Source organism: Simochromis diagramma, unplaced genomic scaffold, assembly GCF_900408965.1.
Source record: "Simochromis diagramma unplaced genomic scaffold, fSimDia1.1 OVJJ01000596.1, whole genome shotgun sequence".
Taxonomy (NCBI): Eukaryota; Metazoa; Chordata; class Actinopteri; order Cichliformes; family Cichlidae; genus Simochromis; species Simochromis diagramma.
In genome coordinates, this window is record NW_024387245.1 from 9,471,626 (window position 1) to 9,499,563 (window position 27,938).

Sequence of the window (27,938 nt, forward strand, 5' to 3'; positions counted from 1 at the left end):
TAAATACACTGCAGAGTCCTGGCCTGACGAGGTAGCTCTTCTGTGTTGTGCCATCCGCTTAGCCAGAGGTGGTTTGGTTTCCCCGATGTATAAATCCTCTACTGTTCAGCTGGCTCACAGCTAGGGGTCCTGAGACAGATGCCCTCTGTCCATTGAAGATGAGGCTTTAAACTTTCTTTTGGTTCCCTTTTTCTATAGTTAGGGCTAGATCAGGTGACCCTGAACTCACCCTTAGAGATTTGGGATCATCCACTGTGAGCTTCTCTTTTAGTTCCCACTTTTTATACCTGAATATTATTGATATGACAGTATTACATATCATTAATTGTCGAATTTCTCCTGCTGTTTATATGTTGTCCTTTATGTTGTTGTTGCTGTGGTTGTCTCCATATGCTATTCTTTTCTAGCTTCACTTTCCCCTTGACAACCAAGCCATTCACATAGAAAACTGATTATAAAGAATATTTTAATTATGTTCTCTTTCTAATGGTGTAAAGTCTTTTCCTTTCAGTATAAAGCATCTTGAGACGGCTACAGGCATGAACTGGTGTTAAATATATACAACTGAAGTATTGAATTGTAATCTGGAAGTAAAACAGTAGTGAATATGGCAATTACTGCACAATCAACATGACAGAAATAAATCTAGGTACAATATTTCCCTGAAAAGAATTAGGTTTTACATCATGTAACATTTAGTTTGGTACATCTCTAATAAATGAAGAGATCAGGGTGATAGATAAATATCTGCCACTGTGCATGTTTGTTTTTCTCTGTATGGCAGGAGAATGTAGCTGTCATGAGGGCTATTCCCCTGATCCCGTTCATAAGCATCTCTGTGTGCGCAGCGACTGGAGTCGCAACGAAGGGTAAGTTGTGTTGTGTGTAGTTATTCCACTAATGTATAGAGATTCACTTGTACTTTACAACCTTATGCATGACTTCAGAGCCGGTAGTACAACCACATCATTGCACTATATTAACTTTATTTAAAATGAAGGTGAGCTGTTCACTGTGATGGATTTGCAGTTCTCTGCAGGATGATCATCTCAGTATTAAAATGAAAAGAAACTTAGAACGCTTCCTACATGGTTTGGAAAATAGCAGTTTGTAGTTAATATAATAAAACATGCACTTCTACCAATACAGGCTTGAAGAAGTAGTCTTTTTAAAGGGAATCAGGTGTATAGGTTGAAGAAATTAGAAATGAGAAGCGACGTTATTGACAAAAAAAAAAAAAACAGGAGTGGAGGGCTGAGAATAAACGCATGAATGGGAAAGAAGTAAAGTCACTGAAGAGTGCTTGACAGGCACCGAAATGATCCCTCTGACTCTGACCTTGTTTGACACTTAGCTGGCCTAACCCATCATTGGTCTCACATTGTTACTCACCAGCACCTGTCATCCCCTGGATTCAGTCCAGTAACCAATCAAATGCCCATTGCTTTTTCTTTTTTTAAGAGTAGCAGCAGACACAGTATAGTCTTGTACAGCAGACAGAAATGTTAATTAAATGACAGTTTTTCAGTTTTTGTATTCAGTTATGTTTTATACATAATATTATATACACTTTGAAGTACTTAAAATGCTGAACTAAAAGGCTTTGTGCATGAAAAACAACAATATAAATGAGAAGACTTGATGGAATTACATAAAAACATCTGTTAGATTATTTTAAAAATGCTGATAAATCACTGTCTTTGATCATGCATTCCTTTATCGTCTTTCCCCTGTCAAGTCCATGGCCATATGCTAACTTGGAGAAAGGGTATGACCTAGTTACAGGAGAGCAGGCCCCGGAGAGAATCTTCAGGTAAGACCCTTCTGGTGCACCTCCTCAGCGCTTGACTTGTGCTGGCCATCTGTGGACTCTGTGGACACACAATGGAATGGAAGTGGCATTTCTTGTGTCATCTTGTATGTGTGTGCATGAGTGTGACAGAGCATGGAGATGAGCACCTGACAGATGCACATAGACAAAGGCAAATGGACACACAAGTACACCCCATGGTGGATCTCTCTGAGTGTGTAGAGAATAGCCCAAGGACCAGGCCTGATTGGATTCCTTTAAAATACTTTTACTGCCATTTTTGTTACACTTCTCATCCTTGATGGGGTCATTGTGTTATTTCTTTTTTTTTTTTTTCCAAGAAGTGTAAAAATGAAAATCTCAGGGTAAACCTGATTATAGAGATTTAAAAGAAAAAGCTGGTCAATATGGTCAATTTTCCCTTTAGTTTTGCTTAACTGTGTAACTAAAGCATGGACTGTTTAAAGTTTTGATTTTGTGAAATCTTTCTCGATTTCATGCTCTCTACCCTTCCAATACGTAGGTAGGAACAGCTCTTTGTCACAGTTATCTCACTCCTTATCACAATGACCTTGCAGCGTTTGCCAGCCACTGTGAGTCCACTGTAAGAAATGAGGCGCTAAAGGCAAAATACCAAGCAAAACCCTGTTTCATCTTTCAGTAGTTAAAAACGCTACAGTAAGTTGGAGATAGGACTCGGGCATCACTAGCACTCAGCTGAGAGTCTGCGAGAGAAGAAGGACGAAGGACACCACATACACATACAGCTGCAGAACACCAATAGATTCAGCCGTGAACATGCTGATACAGATAGTCAACAAAGTGAGTAAAGATGAAGCAGTTTTCTAGCAATGCTGTTCTGGGGAGGAGGAGAAAAGACTCTAATGCTCTTCAGCTGGACAGTCTTATGACAGAGAATAGAGGAGCTAAACCAAGTGCTTTCACAGATGGGGAGTTTTATAGAAAACCAGGGTTGCTGCTTACATTTTCCTTGAAAAGGAACAATGAAAAAATAAGCACCTTGTGATATGAAGACATGAGGGCCCCATAACAAATGTCTTTAAGAACTGAAATTTGTTATTTTAGTCAATATATTGACAGCTGTGTTTTCTACAAGTTGATGGTTTTCCATGTTAATGTTTGGAACTATGATCCATATGAAAGAAAAGTGTGGAAATAGTAAATGGACAGGTTTTTCTATAGTGCTTTTCTACTCTACTGGAACATTCAAAGCGCTTTAATCAATTTACCTCATTTTCCCATATTTATACAAGCACTTTTGTTCTGTGCCAAAGTGCAATCTGTCTGACGTTCACACACGTTCACACACGTTCACACTGATGAACACATTAGAGACCACCTTTTTCAATGCCCAAGGATACTTTGGCATGCAAGCTGGAACAGCCAGGGATCAAACCACCAATCTTCCAATTGGTAGATGACCTGCTCTACACCCTAAGTTACAGCCGCCCAGACCTTGTACCCATTCATGTTTGCCAGGTTGTAAGGGTTGTAAGTCAGCAATATTTAACTGGGAATAAAGTTAAATAAAGTAAAGATGGTGGCGAATGATGAAGAAATTCAATAATATATTTTATGCGAAGTAAAACGAGAGATTGATAGCAAATACATAATGCGAACCTTCTTGACAGGCCCTGTTTTTCTGGGATTTTGTGGCCTACAGTACCTGTCCAGATGCATTTGAGTGCACTATGCAAAGCTAAACCATGTGCTCTGCTATCATCATATCTGATGTTGTGTTTTCCCCGGAAACATGTCTGCAGGGTTGCCTGTTATGGCTATTAATCTTCACTCATAAGAAAGGTCTCTGGCAAAATCAGATTATATTCATAACACCCTGACCAGGTCATATAAACTGCATTCATAAGCAATGAACTGGACTTACATTGAAGGAGGAGAAAATATGTTAAGCAGTGTTGAAACAGTATTATCACTATAAGCTTGAACTTATTTTCTTGTTCACTAAAAAAGTTTACTTGACTATAGCATATAGTAACACATAGTCTTTAAAGTTGCTTCTTACAATAATTATTTAAAAAAGGAAACGAAAATTACAAGACTTTTTTAATATGTGTTCAAATATCTTTATATGTTTTATTCTTCTATTCTATCACATAATAAATGATGCAAATAACTGAGAAATTGCCCATGATGCGTATTAAACATACATCAAATTCTACATGTGAGACCCTCACCACACTTCTCATATTTTAAACATATGTTTTTCATTGTTGTTTCATTGTTTCATTGTTGTTTTCATAGAATCTTTTGCATGTTTTTCTATCTGCAAATACTGCTGTGTTTGCACACAGTGTGTGCTTTTGTGTAAAACAAATTGTGGTTATGTGATGGTAATGCAACTGGCATTTATGTCTTGTGATCATGCCAACACAGATCATTCTACAGTCTGGGCCAAGGGCTGTGGCTGCCTGTCAGCAAAAGCTTTGTTGTGCCACCGGTGGAACTGTCAATCAACCCCATTGCCAGCTGTAAGACAGACGTGTTGGTTACGGAAGATCCAGGGGAGATCAGGTCAGTCTGACTCAATAACAAGTTGTGTCCAGCAACTGAAACAACCGGACGCACTACCAAAAATGTACAGCTGGAAGATATTAAGAATGCTTTGGAGCCACAGCATTTTTTTCAGACAGATACATTTTGGTTTACTTGACATGCAGTATCCACGTAGGTACTTTTGTTGCAAGTCCCCTGGTTGACTGATGCTTACCTGATAGACTCATGGAGAACAACAAGTATCTTATAGCCTAATTTTTCATAGCCTGCAAATACTGCAGATACCATCTGGTGCAAATTGACACTCAGAGACCAGCAATATTCATTCATCATTTGTTGTTCAGTTGTTGTTTCTCCCTTTTGCAAATAGATAGTTTTGTATGGTTGACTTGTAAAAAACTAGATGTGTAGCATCTCACATTGCTCACATTTCAAAGGTGCTACCACTGGAAACAATTCTGCACTCATTTTACATTTTCACTTGTTTCTTCACTTTTTCCCCAAAACGCTTGCATTTCTATTCGGCTCCCCCGTCTCTCTGTGTACCTGGCCTGTACCGCTATACTCGCTGTCTTTGGAATATCCCCTTCCTTCTTTCAAATGATCTAAACATGTAAAGTACAGTTCAAGTACGACACACCTTAATTAAACATACAGTATGTAGTTATATAGTATTGTTGAATTAATTCTCGATTACCTGTCACAGGCTGGCAAGCTGTCGAGGGTGGGACAGGTAGGTGGGATAGGCTCCAGCACCATCACCCTGAAATGGAAAATTGGGAGAAAATGGATGGATGGATAATTCTTGAACACATTTGAACCCCTTCTGAGCTTCAATTTGCTTATCAAAATGAATTTAAATAAAATCAAATATCACATCTTTAGTATTCATGATCCCTTAGCCATTCAAAACATTTTGAAGTAACATTTGTCACTTCACACACCGGGTGCTTATGCTTTTGACTTTTGACGATTGTGAAACTAAAATGTCTGCAGTTCACATTTTGGTTCCATCATCTCATAATATGACACCAATGTGGAACCTCTGATAAGTAGTTAAAGCATGCTAGGCTGGTGAAAATGTGTACGTCAACTCAGGTTTCACTAACAACGTCACTCTGGCTTCTTGGCTAGCATTGTGTTAGTGTGCTGTCTGTGCAGATGCTTGCAAGTGCATATACATACATGTACTCTTGAAAGGGTGCACACATGCATGATGCTAATTCTAACCTTAACCCTAACCCTCAAGGGAAAGTTATTCTTCGGTGGCTACAATTTACAAGTCTTTGTTACACAGCTTTGAAAAAGTAGATCAGGGCAACTATGTAGGAAAGTTTGTTTGACTGACAAAATTATGTTTGTTGCCAGTGGTAAATGTTTTTATTTGAGCCATTTTAAATTATAAATGTATTAAAATTATTAATAAATTATTAAATTAAATGATTAAATTATAAAACTTTACTCAGATTAAAATAGCTTATTTTCATTTTTACTGTGTATAGATAACAGGTCTACAAACTCAATTTGTTGTGGCAGTTCAGTTGCTCTGATAAGGTATCATGGCCAACTAAAAAAATTAGCTAATGCAGCAGAGTTCACTGCAAAAGGAAGTTTTTTTTGTTTGGTTGTTTTTTAATTATATAATTTCAGAAGCTTTACATTTGAATAATTGTTTTGTCTTATGCATGTGTAGGACATCAATATTGTAAAAAGCCATTTAATCTTATAAAAAAAGTGTCTGATCACTCTAGCATTTCTCAAACTCCTATAGCCGTATCATATATTGTATGCTGAAAGTGTCACAGGTAACACTGCACCACAGAAATCAACCCATAAATGGAAAAAAACCAACCTGATAAACATCAGAAAATGTTCATTTTATCTGACTGGTGGATTTTTTTCAACCATCTCTGCAGTTTTGTTTTTGATATCAAATTTTCAAGTAACTGTTTTGTAATACAAAAACTCTAAATTGGAGTAATTACAGAGTACAAATGTTATACATTGCTGCATAAATCTGTTTTTCACAGGCTTTATGAAATTGCCTCAGGTGCACAGAAATCCCAAGGCAATTGTACACATGCTTATTTTGACGGAAGTGGGAGCATGCTTCTCGATTAATTAGCCCAGGTTTTTCATTTACTTTGAAATACTGCTATAATCAGTGATGTGGGGTAAAAAAAAAGAGGATATTTTTGTAGAGCAAAAACCGTTTACAGCCATATTTCTGCCACATGCTGATCAGATCAGATTCTGAATATTTATAATTGAATCGTGAAAGATCAGCCTTTCCATTTAGCCAAGAGGAAAAGCAATTATTTTAAAGCAATTATCTCCTTTGTGCATTTTGTTTTTCTTGACTTAAGTGCCACTGTTACTGCATGATGAATAGATCTTGGTGGGTTAAGCACAATTTTAGTTGGAAATTGAACACTTCAGAGAGAGCAGGAGCTTAGCTTTTGTTTACTTTGCAGCACAGGGGTTCGATTTAGGTTAAGGTGTAATGTGACTTTATGAAAGTGCCATTTTCACATCCTGAAATTACACCTATAGCTGCTTTTGGAAAGCACATTCTGCCTCTCACTATGAAAGCTGTTGTTGTTAACTTCTAGATGTACTCTATTAGGCTATATCTAAGACATACAGTATTAAACATTAACCCTTACACATAGAATCACAACCATTTACACTCGCCATCCAACATTATTTTCCATGTTCCAAGACTAATTTTGAAATAACCCCTAGAATAATAAGTCGATGTGCTGTATTTAGTTTATGATTAGTTTTCATAACCACTGGAAACTAAACAACCTGTCACACTGTCATGAATTATGCAGGCAGCTCATTATCCAAAACATTTTTGTGGGACAAAGTCCTGTGGGAGCTTTTGGGGTTTCTTGCTGATGTTCTTTCCTTAAGTGCTTGTGAAGGCACTGATGTAGTCAGTTAGTCATGATAGACATGTTGATGTTGAAAGTGGTGAAAAGTAGTGTAGCTCTGACTTTTAAAAGTATGCGTCTCCACTTTCTATTTTACCACTGTCATTCAGCTCACAGACACTGTATATATACACACATACAGTATATAGTGACAGTCATGGTAAGTGTCAACTTGAACTTACCTTTTCATGCTATAATATCCTAAATCACTTTAGGCGTCTTTCTCTTTTTTTAAACCAGCTTATTATTTTTCTATTTCTTGTGTTCCTTCATACAGTGACAAATAACTTTTGGATATCCTTGGGAGTGAGCATCAAAATCATAGAGTAATTCATTTTTGTTCCTTATGGGTAAGCAAATTAGGGCATGAATAGCAGTGCTGCCTCAGATAAGCAAAGTCAAGGCCAATCTTGGCCAGAGGTAATGGCATGTTCTTTTTTTTCTGTGTGTATCTGTGTGGGTGGGAGTTTTGTTATTATTATTATTTTACTCTCATTTTCTCATCACAAAAGTGGCAAAAATAGAGACAGTCTTTACTCAGATACTGTCATGGTTGGCTGTGTGGCAGGCAGGCAAGCAGGAGTGCTGCATCCAAAATGCAGGACTCAGACACAGAAGTACAACTTAAAGCGCAGCTTTATTGCTGGAAAACCTCTTACTAACTAAACTCACCAAAAGACAAACAAAAACGCTGGTGGACTAAAACACTGAAGCAGAAATACTGAACTGGAGCTGGAAACAAAACACTGGCAACACAGACACAGCTTGTTGAGGGTACGACACAGCACTGACTCAGAGAAACACAGGGTCTAAATACACTGGGAAGTAACGAGGGGAATGAGACACAGAAGGAGAGCACAGCTGGGGGAAATCAGAACTGACGAGACAAGGAAGCGTAAACTGAACACATTCACATAAGACACGGACCTTCGAAATAAAACAGGAAGTATGACACAGACGCGAACTTGACACGGTGGAGACAGCAACTAAGAAACACAGAGACATAACCAGTAAGGCAGAGGACTCGATGAACCAAAAGACACAGAGGGAAACTCAAACATGCAGACACAAACTTACACAGAACAGAGGGGACACAGAGAGACATGAAGGGCAAGGGATCGAAACTAGAAACCATAGAATAAATCACACACAAGTACAATAATACAAAAATCACAAAGAACTAAAACGCTGGGTCAGGAGACCCAGGACCCTGACAGATACTCTGTTAAGTTAAAGTGAATAGTACAGGCTCTTAAAAGTACTCTAAATAAGAAAGTAACAAGTATCTCTTTAAAGGACATTTCTACCAGCTATTTTTTTTTTTTTTTACAAAGCTAGCCTGCATTTTAGGATAATATATTATCAGTAAAGTAATATTAGTAAATCAGAATACAAATGTTATTCCGATCTAAATTGTAATTTTTAAAAAATGTACTCATCTTGAATCTGTTATGCAGGACACAACCAGTGAAGCAAAATTAAAAAACAACAGCTCAATTTTCTCGGCCTTACTTTGTAGAGGGTGACTTTGCCTCTATGCCTAAACAGCAAAATGACTATAGTCAAGTGTTAAACTGGAATTCAGCAGGAGGGAGTACCCAAGGTTTGTTGTATCTTCAGTTGTAGTGGCTTCGTGTGAGGAAAACACAACTCGCAATAAGAAGCAATAAGGAAGCACACACCTCTACCAAAGCGGCTCGCTCTCTGGGAAGTATTTATTTGTACCTTTTAAACATATTTTAGGAAGTTTGTAATGCAGTGAAAACAAGTTCAAAGTGCAGGTGCTTGTCCTGTTGAAACTCCTTTGAATATATTTCACATTATTTTGAGTATCATTGTTTATGTGGCTATAATCCATGTGCAGCATTAATTTCAATGTTTGAAAAAATAATACTAATAGAACACCATATATGTATCAAAGTTATGTATTTAAATGATTATAATCTTTTAAATGCAACTCATGCCAACTTGTTGTTGTCAGTCTACAAACCTATTGTCATTTTATATCTTTTATATCTATATCACTGTGAACTTCAGATCGATCTATTTATTGACCTTGTGACATATTTTAAATCTTTATACTTTCTATAAGGTAACAATACACACCACACAAGTTATAAGGTTTTTATTTTTATTTTCAATAAATCATTAAGTTGACCTTGAAGATCTTGGTGGATGTAAGCCATTGCTAACATCATACCACTCTTCAGCCTTTTATCAGAATTCAAGATTTTTTGAGCTGTTGTGCTTACAGACGTAATGACATGCACATCAACAGGCAAACACTATCAAAAACATAACTTCCTTTGCTGAGGTAATAATTTTCTGTTGGTAACTCCAGTAGTTTTTTGTGTGCATAATGTGATGAGCTAACCTGTGCTCCTGCTGCTCTGAGGTTTACTGCTCATTGTGAATAAACTGAAGGCAGCAATATGTAAGTAAATGTTACATCCCCTACTAATTGTTTAGTATTTATGCTGTCTTCATATCAGACTCTCTCTTGCCTCTCATGTTCTGTCTTTCTAACATCTCTCTCCATCTCTGGGTAAAGTTATGTGTCGTTCTGTCCCAGGGAAATATAGCAGCTGTATTTTTAGCTAGCAACACACTGTGTGACAGATTGCGCACAAACAGTTTGTATGTTTGCTGATATTTGTTAAGGTGATAGAAACATTTCATTTAAAATTACAAAAATGTCCTCTTCATTATCACTAGCAAGATGATGAAGTACTGTGACCACAACTTCGAGACATCTGCGTTCATTCTGGCCCAAGTGTAGCGCTATAAATGATACATCAGTTAAACAATTTTGTCTCTTTCATCCCTTTGTGTACGATAAGCTCCAGTGATGGAGGAGGTAAAAGTAAAAAATTTCCACAAGAATAAACTCAAGTAAAGTAATTGAAAATTGATTATATCCCACCACTGTTGATAATAAAACACATGTGAGTTTTAATGACACAAGATTTAAAATACAGCATGTTGCTGGAATGTTTGATACATCCATTCATATCAATACACTGCAACAAAGAGTGTCGATGCAGAAATAAAATTAAAGAGCCTTCCTGATTTCTCTCTCAGTACATATATTTATGGTAGTTTTAAGTGATGCACACTTCAAAGGGGAAAGCAAATAACTTCTTCTGTTATTCATCTATAAAGGAGTTTTTATATTGTATTTTACACCAAACTGTCTATAAGACCATCAAAATTTATTTCAGTTTTTCTCCCTTTAGCCCTAACCCTTAAACTTCACATATTCCCTGGTATTTAAAGCCAGACGCTGCAAGGAAGATTATTTCTGGCAAACATCAATACTATATTTCTCTATATTTCTTTGCTCTTAGCTCTTGTTCATTATTAGCATCAATTAGTATAAAATTCATTATTCAAGAACCAAAGGTGTAAGTACAGTACATGCAACATTTTGAAATTGCACATAATTCATAAAGCCATAAAATAAGAGCCAATACTAATTTATTTATCTACATGGACTTCTTTGTGTGAGCCCACTAACAAGCACAAATGGTGACTTAGCTATTAGTAAAGACTGTCTTTGTCACTACTTTCTGTTTAATGTAAACACATGTTATAGTATTAACATTCAATCTGGGATCCATGTACAAAGCCTAAACATTTTTTTGCACTATTCTGCTGAGTTGAGTGTTTGATCTTGTTAGCGCATCAAAAACTTAGCGTTGACATTTAGGTTGATCCTTTTATTTAGCTCAATGCATTCAATACATACAGTTCTTTTTATTCAGTTCTCACATTGTCATATGTTTGTTTTTTGTAAGTTGTTGATATTTAAAAGTCAATTCTCCAACTCACTTCCTTACTTACTGCAATTTAAAGCTACCCAGTTATCGCATTTCTACTGATTTTTGTTTAACCGAGGTCAGTATTCAGAAATGTTTCATGGAAACCTAAATACAAAATGATTTAGGCCCCTAAACTGATCTTGAAAATAGGATTTTTGTCAATAAGGAATAATATATTTAGCTGGTGACACCTCAAGCTAGTGATTAATGATCTCACTCAGCATGATCAAGTGAACCATCAAAATGTGCCATTGCCAATAATTCAATACAACTGCAACTGCGAGTTTCAGCCCAGGAAAAACGGACATAAATTCACTTCCGCACTCTCCAAATATACGTCAAAAAATGTTTTACAACTACATAGTCAAATCAAACAATTGATGCATCAATCTTTATATTATCACTTACGTTTACCTGCTTTTTTCATTGACTACATTTTTTCCTCAGTGATTACAGAAAGCCCAAAGAAAATGCACTCTATTCAGTGTCGAAAGTGCTTGATGAGAGTCAGCATATTTGTGGAGAGCCAGGGCAAGAGCATTAATCAAGTGCAGGGGCAGACCAATAACGGGCTCTGTAATCATGCTGGAGCAGCGCTCTAACTTTGAGCAGAGTCGCCTGGTCATTCATCATCAGGAAAAGCAAGAGGCAGAGAGAGAGATTAATAACAAGTACATTAGTCAGTGTTTAGCTGCAATCATTGGGCTTCTGGGTCAGGCAACAGTCACAATGCCAAAAGAGATGATCTTGATTAGGTAATGGTTTTGAAATGAAACAATCTCAGATTCTGGATATAAATGATTTACTAATCACTGAAACACTGTATTAAATTTATAATTAGCAATTGTTAAAACTCGGGGGTGGGAAACACCTGTTTTAACATCAACTTGTTTAACACGTTCTCTGCCTGACAAGCCTGTCTGTCAGGCAGACCAGTTTACCACCCAGGCTGCTTTATTCCTGTAGCCAATGCAGTATGTGTAAAATGTAGTTTGACAGGATCTTGCTAAAATAAGCAAGGCCTTCAAGGAAAAAAAAAAATCATCATCTGCACGGTAATATGCAATTTAGCCATGCTGTAAGGTCTAATGCTCCCCAGTACTATCACAGATGATGGATTTTGCATTTTATGAACAAGCTGGGTGGTTTCTCTCATCTTTCACGCAGAGGACTGACCCTCCATGATTTCAAAAATAATTTTATATCGCAGGAATGCTTTTCACTTCACCTCATTCCATCTTAAATAAACCTGGCTGCAGAAAATGTGTTGTCTTTCTAAATATTAATAATAATAATAATAATAATAATAGATTGAGGGTCTCGAAAAGCGCTATATAAATTCAAATATATTATTGTGGCATTTTAGAGTTTAAGAGTTTATTTTAGAAATTACATTTCTGTTTGCACCAAAACACTGTTGCTTTCCTGAACCTGTTCTGTGTTTTCCACTAAAGGATCATTCTTTGTTTTTACATACAATGGCACCTTAGAGTCATGATCGATCGTCAGCATTCAAAACTGGCTTTCTGCCTTGTCTACTTCCTACAAAGATTTCTTCAGATTGACTGATAGAAGACAGATGATGAAATACCAAAGAAAAATTCTGTCTCTGGTTCATCTTGTATCATGCATTTTTTGTTTGTTTGCCTGTTTTTAAACTTGCTATTTACTAAGTCTATAAGAAGAACTGGTTAGCATGCATCTCACAGCTTAGGTAACCCGTTATTTTTATCTGCCTCACCTTACCCACCCTCTGTTTTCGTCTGAATTAAGGAGTCATTTGTCAGTGCTTTCAGTACCTTGCAGAAGGAAACTGATGCTATGAATGCCACGTGGTGTTTTTAATTCAGAAAAACTCTTTTTGGTTGTTTGTTTGTTTGTTTTTCTGTATTTGTTTTTAATTACATTTTAGCGCAGGACAGTAGCAGTACTAAATTTCTCTGGCCTCAGAAGCAAGGAGCTACCCACCCTTCTCCTGTGAACAATTACACATACTGACATTGACATTGAGCAATTGTCTTAGTTATAAACTTGCCTCTCATCCTTTCCTCACTGTATGACTACCTGTGTGTAAAAGAATATCTGTAGCGTGTGTGTGTGTGTGTGTGTGTGTGTCTATAAATTGGTGTCCAAAAGTTTTGAGCCCCACTCATTTCTTTTTGATTCCACAAAACCAGATCAATAATTCCCCAGGCTTTCTGAGGATCTTTTGAAATTTTTCTTTGGACAGTGACTGCTTTTTCACTCATGTTCAGTCCAGTACCTGATGATTTTCACAGGGATGTCTTTTTCGTTTGCTTGTTGGTTTGTTTGCTAAGCCACCTATTGCCAACCTGTGAATCATTCGAGCATAATGAACCAGTTTTGGTTCAAAATCAACAAAAAATGCCAAAGATAACTCAGTTTGACAGGCATAAAATGGTATTTTTGCACCAACGAGGTTTTTCCCAAACACCTATAAACTGAAACTGGAAAGACTGAACTATGCCAAACTGGTCGGAAAATCACTGACAACACGTATAATGGAGTGATGAGTGATGAGAGAGGTAGAGGAGTGAGTGTTTACAACTGCTTTTGAATTCCTAAAGAAATTACAAAAGCTTGGCTAAGAGAGTTCAGGATATGTTGAAAAATAAAGGTGCGTAAACCAAATATTGACTTTCAAACTTGCTTGAATTATGCAAATTCATTTTTGTCTTATATACTGCATTCCAATTTATGTTTGACCATGTTTCAAAGAGTAATAAATCATAAAGAAACTGCTGCACTTGTTTCCTATTTTCCAAGTGAAACATAAATAAATCAGGGTTGGCTAAAGTTTTGCACAGTTTAGCAGATAGAGCTGCATAATGGAAGCATACAAGATGTAAATTTAAATTCTATTTCCCTACCTTGTATATATTCGGTATACAAAATAAACCATGTATCTGCACCTACTGCCCTTTTTTCAGGCATATACACCATGTTCACTCAAAAGCCGAACAAGCAGAGCGTCTTTTAGTATCCAAGGTGACTCATGTTTCCTGCTAAGGAGTGTGGCATGTGCATCCAACAAATTCAGTTTTTATTAATAACCAACCATGCCCTTTAATCCAGACTGCCCACTAAAGATGAGTGTGATGTTATGCAAGGTCTACATTTCATAAATGAAGGGTTACTGGGTCTAGTGGATGGGGAAAAGGGTTCGTCTTTACATGCTTGCATAAAAAGTGCTATAGAGATATCTTCAACCACTACAGTTTCAAATGTCAAAGCTTTACAAACTGAAACGCCAATCCAAGGATAACAGGCCCTGTCAACAAGAGTGTTTTAATTTTTTGTAACATATAACTTTATAGCACTCTTGATGCTGTTTTAAGTATTTGTAATATACATAAATGAATTTTTAACATCCAAAATATTATGAAATAAATATACCATTTAGCTTCTGCTGCACTTTGGCAAACTCTTTCTCCACTGTTGGCCTGGATTTTTGGTTCATGAAAATCCTTGTTATTTACCATCCAAAAAATAAGCACATATGCGCAAACAGCTGTAATAGTTTTTCTCTCTGCATTATGCAGCCACATGATGGTGACCCTCACATCCACCTGGAGAAAGTCCAACTGTGCAGCACCCAGCCGGTGATTTGTCAGTAGTACCCACATCGATCTGGCAAATCTCACGATGGACAATTCCCGTGTAGGACCGAGTCCACCGTCTATCAAGGAGTTGGTTCCAGAGCCAAAGCTGTGAATAATGTTGAGCCCAACTGCATTTTGTTGGTACCTCTCAACTTCACACACTAAATTAGGCACCTTCCCCAAAGGGTCGTTAAAGTCGATGTTGTAATGGCGAACTTCCTTGCCATTTTCTCGACGACAACAGCTGTCTACTCTTTGCCGATTAGGTGTTGCAGTGATCCCACCGTTTGACTTGCAGGGTTCTTGGCTCTGGAACAGTGGACCTTGTAAGATAATCATTGCCCTGCTTTTCTTAAGAAAGAGATTGCTTAAGAAAAAAAAATGAACAAAAAGGCAACGTGAGGTTCTTATAGGTATGTGAAGTACGTTTAGTGACATCATGTCCCAGAGTTTTTTCTCAGTAATTAGAGCACACTAAATGTGTGTAAAAGAGAAAAATACATCTTGTTTCCTGGTTGGTTTTCAGACTGCATGGATCTGCGTATATATTTAGTGTGCAGAGAATCATACGTTAGAGTCCCTGTGCCTAAGGCCAAATGGACACCCCGATGAACCCTCCAGAAGGAGTAAGGAGTAGTTATAAATAATTAACCTGACCATAATCTTCAAAGATATTGGAACTGTTTGGCAAAGCTCTAACTTTCTATTTGTTTTTGTTTTTTGTCCCTCACTTGATAATCTTTTTTTTTTTTTTTTACCAAATTAAACTTCCAATGTGGAGAGTTGAGATTGAGGTCCTCTTCAAGCCTGCTGCTCTTTCTCTGGATAATAACAATTAAATATCTTGGCTTTCACATCCCACTCTTCCACAGTGAAACAGTTGATGCAGTTCAGGCACCTTTCGTTGTAAGAACGAGATCTAAGTTTATTCGAATGGAGTCCTCCTCCGTTCAAATGTGCATCCAGGATGTGTGGGCGTTCTTGTACTCGAGGTAGACAAAAGAAAAGAAACTTCATAGCAGTCGACTGCTTTGCTCAATTTATAGCACAAATTAAGTCATTTTTGGCAAACCCATGTGTTTTTGTCAACTAATTAAAAACACATTTAAATACTGTGCCTAAACTTTCTTTTTGTTTCCTTTGTGTTCTAAATAAATGACAGCTGCGTAGGACTGACAGTGGATATTACTGCTTCCAGTGGCTACAATACTTATCTACGACTATAAGCATCAAAATATCTGAAAATGTACCACCAGTAAACAAAGAAATGTGAAAACGTTCAGCTGCTGTAAAAGTTCACATCAAACGGTCCATATGTATACATAATTATATAATAATGGACTATATAGCGCTTTACAATTCCACTATTCATTCACTCTCACATTCATACACTGGAGGCAAGCTACAGTTGTAGCTACAGTCTGTGGCCCCTCTGGCCATCACCAGTAGGCGGTAGGTGAAGTGTCTTGCCCAAGGACACAACGACCAAGGCAGACAGAGCTGGGGATCGAACCGGCAACCTTCCGGTTACAATGAGCTTCCCAACACCTGAACCATGGTCGCCCCATATGAACATTAAAATGATCAGCATGTAGCTGGAAAGATACCTTACATTTAGATTTCATCTATAGAAAATAAATAAAATAAACAAATAAAATAAATATAATAAATAAAAATAAATAAATAGATAAAGCTGTTTAGATAAAACAGGTTTCTTATTAGAGCTATTTTGCTAGAGTTTTGTATTTAACATTCAGTATGTGTGACAGCGAGGACAGCGAGTCATTTGCTACTGCCACACTATGTCAGAAACATTTTAAATTTGCAAAGTAGACAGTCCCAATGTGTCAGTCAGTGAACCATAGTACTGCACCACGAGAAAAATGTGCCAATTATTTTCCATACGTAGCATACAGTGAAACTAAATTGAAAACAGTTATTAAACCTAAACAATCCCTTAATCGAAAGAGTTATTCCAAATCTTGATAGCAGACGCTATGAAACGGAAATCATATTGCCTCAGTGAAAAGGTGGATAGACTGTGTCTAATATCTTGTCCATAAATTCTCGCTTACATCAATAAGATGCTTTTCATTGAACGTTCATAGATTTTTTTGAGGCTTTGCATTTTATTTTCTCTTAAAGTTGTGAAGGTCAAATGTAGTATTTTTCTCATATTTTTTTCACTATCACTTCCAAGAGATAAATTACTTTTTGATGGTTTATACCCACTTTAAAGATGGCTTATGTTGGACATTTTAACTCAGTGAACAGTAAAATCAGTGTATCAGTTACTGATTCAGTGGTGCCTAAATACACATGCAAAGACATAGAAAGATAGCCGTAGTGACATTACTTCACAACCCTCCTCCTAAAGCAAGTCATCTGTCTTCCTATCATTCAAAATCTTGTTGCTGTTTCTAAAGTCAAGTCACCCTCGCAACACACTGTGGTCCCTGTGGTCCCATTGCAAGAGATAGTGCTTTGTTTCCTTTCAAACAAAAACATGGGGTTTGCTTGCCCCTTCTTTTCCTCTGATAGTAGACATAAAGCATATAGGCATGGCGGAGCATGCTAAACTGCACAGAGCAATGAGCTTACAGCTTTGGTGTGCCACATTTGGCAGTGGAAATGATCGCACTACTGTCAGTGACACGTATATATATGCATATGTGGGGATCTCAAGTCAGACTTCATCACAAACTGACCTGAAAACATACTTGAGTTTTTTGTTTTTCTTTTTTTTAGTTTTGTTAACGTGGTAGTGGCATTTCTGTAAGAATGGAAATGTCTGTCTGTCTGCATGTCAGACATTTATAGCATACAGTGGATAAAACTTGCTTACTGTGGCCATCTTTTAAATCTTTCGACATTTCTGGTTGTGAGTGAAATATCTAATAATTGTGTGATTAAGTTAGAGCGGTGGTCCTGTACTTCACCTGGTAGAGTGCCCCAGGTACATTATATGGACAGAAGTACTGGGCCGCCTACATATTACACCTACAGAAGACATGGAAACCAATGCCATGAAGCTCCAGGCGCTCAGTTTTTCTGCTGATGTTAATGCTGGAGGCGATTTGGAACAAGCAGAGTGTTTCAACCCTGCTCTGTGTGGTTGAGTTGTTGTGGCTCCTAAATGCTTCCATTTTGCAATAATGGCATTTATAGTTGATTGTGGAAAAATAGGAGAGAAGTATAATTTTATAAAATAAATTTTAATTTTAATTTAATTTTATTTAATTTATTTATTTTTTACTCTTGTTGCCATGATGCCAGGTCTCTCTTGGAAATGAGATTTTTTACCTGGATAAACAAAGGACTAATAATAATAAAAGAATTTGTAGTGTTAAAACATATGCAACAATAACTGAACTTTCTTCTTGTAACCCTTACTTTTTTCAATTTCAGGGAAGAGGCCATGATGTCCACATACTTTGAAAATGTAGAGGACCTACTGGCATCTTTTGGACCTGCCCGTGACTGCTCTAAAGATAATGGTGGCTGCAAAAAGAATTTCAAGTGTGTGTCTGATCGACAGTTAGACTCATCTGGGTGCATGGTAAGCAGATGGTAGTAGACTTGCACTACACTAGTAATGCTACATTCAAGCCTTCGTTTATGCATTCATGCAAATATTAATCCTTCTCATTTTCCATGTGTTTTATACTGTATATAACTGTGATATCTCCAACACTTTCATATTTTGGAGCATGAATCAAGAGAGAGTGAGAAACTATATCGATCAGCCTTCAAACTGCCAACAAATGAAATGAAATAAAAAACCATCCATCCATCCATCCATCTTCTTCTGCTTATCCGGGGCCGGGTCGCGGGGGCAGCAGCCTAAGCAGAAAAGTCCAGACCTCCCTCTCCCCGGCCACTTCCTTCAGCTGGCCTTGGTGTTCCCAGGCCAGCCGAGAGATATCTCTCCAGCGTGTCCTGGGTCTGCACCAGTGCCTTCCCCTGGTCCGACATGCCTGGAACACCTCACCCAGGAGGCGCCCAGGAGGCATCCTTGTCAGAAACCTGAACCACCTAAACTGGCTCCTTTCGATGTGGAGGAGCAGCGGCTCTACTCTGAGCCCCTCCTGGATGGCCGAACTCTTCACCCTATATCTAAGGGAGAGGCCAGCCACCCTTCGGAGGAAGCTCATTTCTGGCACTTGTATCCTCAATCTCATTCTTTCGGTCACTACCCACAGCTCATGACCAAAGGTGAGGGTAGGGACGTAGATCAACCAGTAACTTGAGAGCTTTGCTCTTACGCTCAGCTCTCGTTTCACCACGATGGACCAGTAGAGCGTCCCACCAATAAAAATATATAATATAACTTTTTATATAGCTTTTCCCTACTAAAAATGCTCATTAAGAATTTTAAAGGTAACAGTCATCACTTCTATAAGTTTATTTTCTAACAATGTGACTTACCATCAATGTATTTATATCACTTTGCTAACATGATGTGTCCAAGTAATTTAATGAAAAAACAGAATTCATAAAAGACTAACATAAAATCAGGAAATCGGTTTATTGTAATGACAATCGCAACTGGAGCAATCAAGAAATGGTCCTGTAGTATCTCCACTTTACTTCTTTAAGCCCTTTTCCATACCACTGCTATGCATTTTAAATTGAATATGAATAGATAGTGAATGAATTTGTTGTTGGCGCCGTCTTCCATTCATCCTTTCTGCTTCTTAAGCCTTAGTCACTTTTTACATGTAGCGTTGTAAAGTGCAGTGCAAAAGTGAATTTCTTGTGGAATACTAACAAGAGCAGGGCAATGCTTCCAGTGCCAGGTTTTAGACAGAAAGGGGTGGACCCAAGTTGTAAAGTAATTAAACTGATGAGCCTTCTCAATTGCTGGAGGCTGGTGTTGGGAGTCATTAAGAGCTTGGATGGGGCTATAAATCGACGGGTCTTTTGGTTGTTTTTGTCGAATAGAGACAAACAGTATAGAGCAATTTTCTTGTTTACCTTTCCTCTTCTTTCAACTGAAAGAAACATACAGTTGCTACTCCAACAAAAAATTCTGTTTACAGTATTCATTAAAACCTTGTTAGTGACACAACCTGCAGTAATTTGTCTGGCACTGATTACGAATGATGAATGACAAAAAAACTGATTCATGACACTGTCATTAAGGAGCAATGTACACCATGGCTGGCAGACTTCACCAAGGCAGAAGAAGACTTCAGCACTTTAATGAACATGTTTCTACATAAATCAAGTTATTCTCCCACCCCCTTTGCCAGTTTTTCCCTACAGTTTACCACTAATTTGGTTACTCTGACAATGAATCCATATTAATAAACCCACTCCACCCACAACATTAGCAGCTGATGCTGTTTCTATGGCAGCCGTAGATTGTATATGCATATACACTAAACTTGGTCAAGACTGCTGAAGTTGAAATTAAGCATCAGAGTGAGAAAGAAAGTTGATTTAAGTGACTTAGAATGTGGCAATGATTATTGGTGCCAGACTGGCTGGTCCGAGTATTTCAGAAACTGTTGATTTACTGGAATTTTTCCATCCATCTTAAGCGGAAGTACTCTGGGCAAAATCTGCTTTTGAAGCCAGGGGTCAGGGGGAAATGGCCAGACTAGTTTAAGCTGGAGGAAGCCAACAATAACTAAATTAACAGCTCATTATAACCAAGGTTAGCAGAAAATTTCTTTGGTTAATAGCAGATTGGTACATTCAGCCGTTGTTTGCATGGAAGGTGGCGACTTGTCTGAAAAACACTCTGTAAGTAACCGCCAATTAAAAAGTGAAAAAGTACCAAACAGAGACCATTCACCATCGACGTAAATGCTGTGTTAAACATACACATACCAGCACATTTCAAAAGGTCTAAGTTTTACTTTAAGGTGAACAAAGCATAAGGGTAGACCAACTAGAACTGTGACTCAGCAATACTGGAAGAAATAGGCATCTCCAACACCATCGCATATGTCAAATGGCTAGTAGATATAAGACCGGACCACACTGCCTCCCAGAACAAGAAGTCTTCATGATCAGCATTATGTTTTTTTTAAGTCACAGCTTTGCAGCTTTTAGTTCCTAACTTTTTGTCTTTCTTCCTTTAATTGTCAAACTGGGATAGCATCATTTGTTTTACATTGATCACAGTTATGCTTTTGCTCCTTTGGGCTTTGAGTTTAGTTGAAACTGGTCAGCATTCAGTAATCGCCAAATAACAAGATTATGATTTATTTCTGATGAGTCAAACAAAATTCTATTGTGAGCAGCAGTTGTTTTCCTCTGTGCGGTATAATTCAACCTTCTTTTTTCTTTTAAAAAAAAAATCTGGCTATCAGTTAAAGGGATAGTCAGCTTGAGAAGACTTCTTTTCAACTCACATTTTCAAAAGCTAGATAGAAAAAAAAAAATACTCTGAAATAATTCCAAACGGTCTCACGCCTCTGTGTGATTAATACTCAGACAAAAACACTGACAAAACCCTCTAGTCTTCAGGGATTAACTCAGAGAATCACAGGCACGGCAGTATTATTTGCTTTTCTTACTCTCCTGGGTTGGTATAATTTTAACCACCCTTGTCAGAATGGGTGCTAACACAGAGCACCAACATGTCACACGGAAGGCTTAAAATCCATTTTCAGAGCCAGTCCCTTAAGGCTGTCTGCTGCTCTTAAGACAGCTGAAATGCATTTGCAATGAATTAAATTCTAGTCAGCCCCAGTGTGTACGTTCTGGAGATATCTGTTATTCCATTTTGACTGTGTTCACTTTCTACAGATTCTTAGAAAGACAGGATGTCACTCGCTTCCTTTTTCATCACTTGTCTTAAGAATCACACGCTGTTCACTTTAAAGCCATTTTATTGCATATTTGTTATGACTTAATTGTAAGAAAAAAAGAGAGAAGTGGGGGGAAATTAATTTATTCTGCTTGGTTAAGTTATTGTTCATTTAAATAGGAATTCAAAGTACACCTGTGCAAATTAACCAATGATCATATAAGAGGCATTAGGGAAGAAAGACAGGGATGATGAAATAAAAGCTCTTTGATTTTAATGTATGTTTTATGCAGGGATTTAAAAGGCAATAAAGAATTTGCCATTCTAATGTCCACAGGCAAATCATTCCACCAGTGACGGGTCTCTAATGGGAAAGAGCTGGTCACTTTTATTTTACCTGGTATTCCTAGGATAGATGAATATATTATATCCATTTCCTTTTTAAAAAAAATCAAGTCGTTATCTCTGTAACCATGGCTTTCTTTTGGTAATTGGCCATTTTCATGCTTTAAATTTGACATCTGATAATGATACAGTGCTTCTTTTTTTTTTTTTCTTTGTAGCACATTGCCATATTCTGCTACAGTATATGTCCTTCCAATGGTAATACTCGTACACTGAACAGATGGAGGGATATTAGTGGCATATTTTTCCTGAGATAATGTCTCTTTTGGGACATCTCTGGTAAAGTTGCTTGAATGTAGTGTTGGCAAAGATGTATTTTTGCCTTTTAGCTTCAAGCAGCAATAAATTCACATTTTCATTTTGGCCTGTCATACGTGTGTTGTTTACAGAAGACAGATATTGTAGTCTCCGATGTAATTTTAACTTCTATATTGTCCCTGAATGCAAGAGGTTATTAAAAGATGTGGCACACTCGAAAAATCAAGACTTAAATGATGCCTTGTCAGTGTGGACCCAGATTTCTGCTTGCCAGCCTCTAGTTTACATCAGTTAACAGAGAGGATTAAAGGCATGTCTGCCCAAACACAACACTCATGAAAACCCTCAAAATCCCATGTATGCCCCTACTAATCTGTGTTCCTTACAAACGAACATCATGTCGTTTCCCCCTGTTCTGCCGAGTGCAGCTCATTGTAACTCATTACAACTGCATTTTGGTGTTTCTTGGTTTAAAGCATTCATTTCGTTCAGATATATGTACACACATGTCCCTCTCATGAGTTGTTAACCCATCTTATTTTTAACTTTGCACATTTATACGTTACATCATAACTGTACTATATTAAATGGATTAGCTCCAGCTCCATCCAGATAAGGCTGGATGTGCTGTGTATATCCAAAGCGCATGCTGTTAACTATCTGGGAGGGCACTATAGCCAATTGATATAAAACAGTATAAGGCTCAGTAATAGAGCCTTACTTTTGAAGCATGGAAAGATACATATTTCTTTTCACTTTTTGTAATAAAAAACAATGTAATATACTTTGTACTTTGGATGAGTGATTGTACCTAGATGCTGACAAGTCTCTAAATAGATTGCAGGATGCTAGTGTTCCAAATGTCAGATTTTGTCAGCACTTCCAAAACTAACAGTGTATGTTTACAGACATCACAGGCACCTGTGCAAATACCAAGCACTAATTAGCAAAAAGGATACTAATATTTGCCAATGTGTACAGGGACATGCAAAACCAGATTTGTCTGTGTTGCACATAAATCTCATATCCCAGATGTCATCAAAACTAGGATAAACCTCCAAACTGGGATATCCCAGTTAAACTCACAAGATGCAATACATTCTTTAGTAAGTTTGTTTGCTCTTAGGGCAATAAAACTGTGGAGCCTAATTTAACACATTTAAGCAGCAGAAGAGCCGCAGGGCATGCATCACTGCCATCTCTAAACTAGATTAGGCTGTCGAATATGCTTTTAAAATATTTGATTTTTTTCCTCTGCCTGCCATTGTTATTTAAAGCTCTGCTGTTTTTTTCTAAATATATATATTTTCTTGTCCCGTGGAAGACCCAGTGCACATCTTTTAAACATATTGTTTCTTTATTATCCTCAGCTTTTCACACTGCCTTTTCCTTCTCCAAAATATCTGATGGCTACTAAGTACAAACATCTAGCATCTTAATTTTGAGATGATCGTCATGGAAAAGAGTTCTAAATAGATTATACTCAGTTCCTGATTTAGGCAGAAGCCCTAATGGGTGATTGGGGAAATGACTTACATTCATTCAGAATGTTAATTTGGAGGGGTGATCTATGTGCAGTGTATAATGTGCAGAAAGATCGGCTACATGTACAGCTATATTTCTTACACACTTTCTTCACTCATTTTTTGTTAATTTCTTCAGGCCTACTTACCCTGCACTTTTACTCCGCAAGGAATTAACAGGAGTGAAATGCCATTAGTCCCATTCTTAATGCTGTCATGAAATTCTCCCTTAAATAGCCCCCAGAGAGTACATACATATGCTACCCTCGATGATGGGTGTTCTGCATTGATGTCAAGTGTCTACGTTCAGGGACAAGGTTTAAAGGCTGAACACTAATATAAAAGCCTCAAATCCATCACATTTAAACATGCAGTTAAACCCTCTAAAAGACAAAAAATATATATAAACACATTCCTTTAAATATTTAATATATTAAATAACATACAAATTATATTAAATTACCATTTGTTTTAATTATACATTTTTAATTAGTGATCAGCTGTCAAGATGATTTACTATACAAACAAAATAAGATGCAAGAAAGTTGTGTCTACAAGTATAAAAGTTCTCACTACTGGCTTGTTCTTGGTGTGCTGCCATCGCAGAATCACTTCAGAAGAACTGAGTGGAATTCATTTGTCTCAAATACAAATTGTTCCACTCCCAAACCCTTGTGTCTTTGGAGAGTTGTCCAGGCAGAAAGAGCAAGTAGCTCATGGGCTGCACTAATGGCTAACCTTAAGAACTTTCATTCAACCACAGAGAGCTGCATAGCAATTCTGAATTACAGATAGCTATTCCCACAGCTCTGCTCTAATGTGATGAATAACTCCAATCTTGTCAGAGACTAAAGTGCTCTTCCACCGAATGCTGAACATATGGGATTTTGTGTAGAACACACATGAGCGATGCATAATTCATATTTTTTCTTTATTGTTTCTGGCTTTGGTTTTCTCAGGAGATCAACAAATGTAATTGAATAATATGTTTTATAAAATCCAAAAATGACTCTCGCAATATAAACAAAAATACAAATTTAAAAAAGGATAAAATTAAAAGGAAGTGTACCCATACTGCATTAATTTCATCTTCATACAGACAGATATTATAACATAGCACAATGTTTAAATTATGAGACATCGAATTATGAGTTTAATCTTCTCATAAGTGGAGACAAACAGCCTTGATCCCTTCTAAGACAGTTCTGAAGCACAGGTGGGTGATGATCGCGTAGGATTCTAAATTGTGCTCTTGGGCCTCAGAGAACTTTTGAGCAAAAATAAAGCCTTGGCATGCAAACCAACAATCAGAAGAACTTTCACCTCTCCTTTGACTAAGTTCAATGCAAGACAGACTATTTTCTGTACTTACTTGAGCACTTGTTAGTGTAGATTATTGAGAATGGAAAACGCATCCTTGAGGCATAAATTTGATACAGAAAAGTGTATAAATTAAAGCCCGACATATGTGAAAGTGTCAGCTCCTGTGCTTGTTCACTGCCTAGATTGTCCTCACATCTACATTTTTCGCCTCATATATACACCAATCAGGCATAACATTATGACCACCAGACTAATATTGCATTGCTGCTAAATCAGCCCTGACCTGTTGAGGCACCAAAACGTTAGCAACAGATCCTGTAATTCATGTATGTTGTGCAGTAGGGCATCTATTTGTTTATCCAGCACATCCCACAGACACAACACCTAAACACGTTGTTCTGTTTCTTAAACCATTCCTGAAACGTTTTGCTTTGTGGCAGATCACATTACTCTGCTGAAAGAGGCTACCGCCATCAGGGAATACTGTTTCCATGAAAGGGTGTATGTGGTCTGCAGCAATGCTTAGGTAGGTGGTATGTGTCAAAGTAACATCCACGTGGATGGCAGGACCCAAGGTTTCCCAGCAGAACATTGCCCAAACCATCACACTGCCTCCAGCAGCTTTCTTCCCGTAGTGCATGCTGGTAACGGGCATTCCCAAGTAACATATACAAATGCAATGGTCATCCATGTGATATTAAAGAAACTGTGATTCATAGATAGGTAGGTAGGTAGAAAGATCCTTGTGGAGATAATAAGTTGAGATAATCAAGTTATTCACTTCAACTAACACCTAAGAATAATGTAATGACTGATCAGTGTATATAACAACTCATTTTAAGAATTTACTGGTAGATATTTCAGAGCTTTTGGCACACTTTATCTACTAGAAAAGTCTTAAACTGAGTAAAGGAGCAATAAGCAAACTACTGGATGTTGCACTAGAGCAGCAACAGCATGTCAGACCAAAGCAAAGGGCACGTTTGCGAGACACACTTTTCCAAACTTTGTGTGAGACTCACCTGCTTACTTCCTTACTGTGTCACTTCATGTCAAAAAAAGGTACAAAAAGTGCAAAAACTCGCTTGACTTCCACCAGCTTCAATCGATTTAATATTTGTTGCTGCATTTCCTTTTGCTTGTTTGTTCACCATGTTCCACGAAAAATCTGCAAAGCTTTTTTGACCCACGATGATAGATTTGCTCACTTTCTTCACAGCCTCTGGATATGAGCAATACTGTGTAAATGTGTCTCTTCTGCAGTGATGACTGAAAGCTAGAGCCAGACCAACTGCAGAACATTGACTCAGTATCTGAGAATGGGGACAAAGGATAAAGCTTCTTTGTACTCCTCCACGTGTGACACCTGGTTATCCTATTTACAAAGGGCAAGTCTCTTGCTAGGAACAACAAAGATATTAAGCAAGATCCGCAAGCTCTCAGGACACTGAAAGAGGACCTGAGCTTAGAGGATAAAGACTGCACCCAGGCCGAATGGGGATTTTTTTTAAATATATATTTATACATATAAATGGCCTAAGTGTTTTAGATGTATTAGACAGTTAATGAACATTCCCATTTTTCTAATACTTTTCTAATAGACTTCGTGCATTTCCAAACATCTCTAACATTATTAGTCTTTATCTCATTTCTAACTTGATTTCTCTGCTAATGTCCTGTATTGCATAAGCTTTATTTAAAACAACCATATGATTTATGTAATTGTCTCTCCAGAAGGCTTATGCCAAAGAAAAAGTCTTATTTCTGATCTCAGGAAACCTTTCAAAATAAGATTGATCCTGATGATCATTGTTTTGGACTAAATGAGGATTTGAAACAGTCTGAGCAAAAGAGGAAGAAAAGGTGGCCTTTAAATGGTTCTACTATAAAGCATTTGTTTCCAGAAATGCTAATATGTTATGTGTTGTTGCAGTTACTGATAAATGGTGTTACTTAAATTGTACAGTTCTGCTGGATTTAATGAGATTAATAATCTCTTCGGAAATCTTTAAGCAGAAAACCAGGGAAACATAACGACTATGATAGTTGAAAGCTGTTGGAGATAAAAGTTCACACACCTCGTACTGCCTCTATCTCTAGGAGGTAGAAATGCCAACTGTTCTAGTCCAAAACAACAATATATACCACTTCTCTGTTGTTTTCCTTCTCATCTGATGACCAGAACTGAGGGGAAAAGGGTGCCTTTGGATGTGAGTCCTTGCCTATGTCAGTCATTAATAAATAGCTACACATAGTTTTCCCTTTAGCGTCTATACAACTGTGTCTGCAGGCATGTGACTAATGATGTCAGTGAACCTTCCTTACGTGCACTAGACCCTTTAACACCACCTCTTCCTTTGTGCTTCCTAACCTAAGAAAAAGTTCTCAGAGAAATAATAAAGTCATTTAACTTTCTGAACTTTGAGAAATATGTAGTATTTAGTATATAGCATTGTTTTTTTTTTGTTCTTTAAGAATAAATACACCACAACCAGCAGACATTTTAGCTGTTTGTCATTGCACGCCTACAAAAATATCCTATGCTGGCACACAAAACTTGAGGAATCTAGATGAGTCAGAGTAGCCATGAAAGAATTGAACTGTGGACTAGAAAACTGATGTAACTCAGTCTCTCACAGTCCTCGTTTCTTAGCAAAAAGAGGCAGATATCAATGCAAGCAAGGAAGACATTACAGCAACACTTGAAACTGAAAGGCTGGCAAAACCAACACATTTTCAGCATGTGGCTCACATCTGAAAGTGTAAATTGACCACAGCTGAAACCTGTCAAATATTCAAAGATGAGATGGAAACTATTTATAGTATCTCTGAGACTATATGCATCCTACTGGAAACTCATATGGGGTGGTAATTCTGTTGTTGTTTTCCAGCATGTAATGTCACACTTTGTAGGAAACATTATATAACATCTCAGTAA

The 27,938-nt window shown here is 37.4% G+C and overlaps 1 protein-coding gene and 1 long non-coding RNA gene across 4 annotated transcripts in view; one reads left to right on the forward strand and one right to left on the reverse strand.

Annotated features, from left to right (window-relative positions):
- Nucleotides 1-26,295, reverse strand: LOC120714480. Its single transcript, XR_005691415.1, has 3 exons — nucleotides 26,023-26,295; nucleotides 5,043-5,108; nucleotides 1-1,871 (listed from the first exon to the last, which is right to left on the reverse strand). It is a non-coding gene; the product is annotated as an uncharacterized LOC120714480 (long non-coding RNA).
- The window catches only part of LOC120714478 (astrotactin-2-like), a 285,359-nt gene that overhangs the window by 154,291 nt on the left and 103,130 nt on the right, over nucleotides 1-27,938 (forward strand). For 2 of the 3 annotated variants that reach the window (XM_040000717.1, XM_040000718.1), the window contains exons 8-11: nucleotides 785-869; nucleotides 1,739-1,813; nucleotides 4,226-4,363; nucleotides 18,137-18,287. In XM_040000717.1, coding sequence (XP_039856651.1) covers nucleotides 785-869; nucleotides 1,739-1,813; nucleotides 4,226-4,363; nucleotides 18,137-18,287 — 449 coding nt within the window. Of the gene's footprint in view, nucleotides 1-784; nucleotides 870-1,738; nucleotides 1,814-4,225; nucleotides 4,364-13,027; nucleotides 13,083-18,136; nucleotides 18,288-27,938 lie in introns of those variants that run through there. The other variant, XM_040000719.1, reaches the window with a different exon arrangement.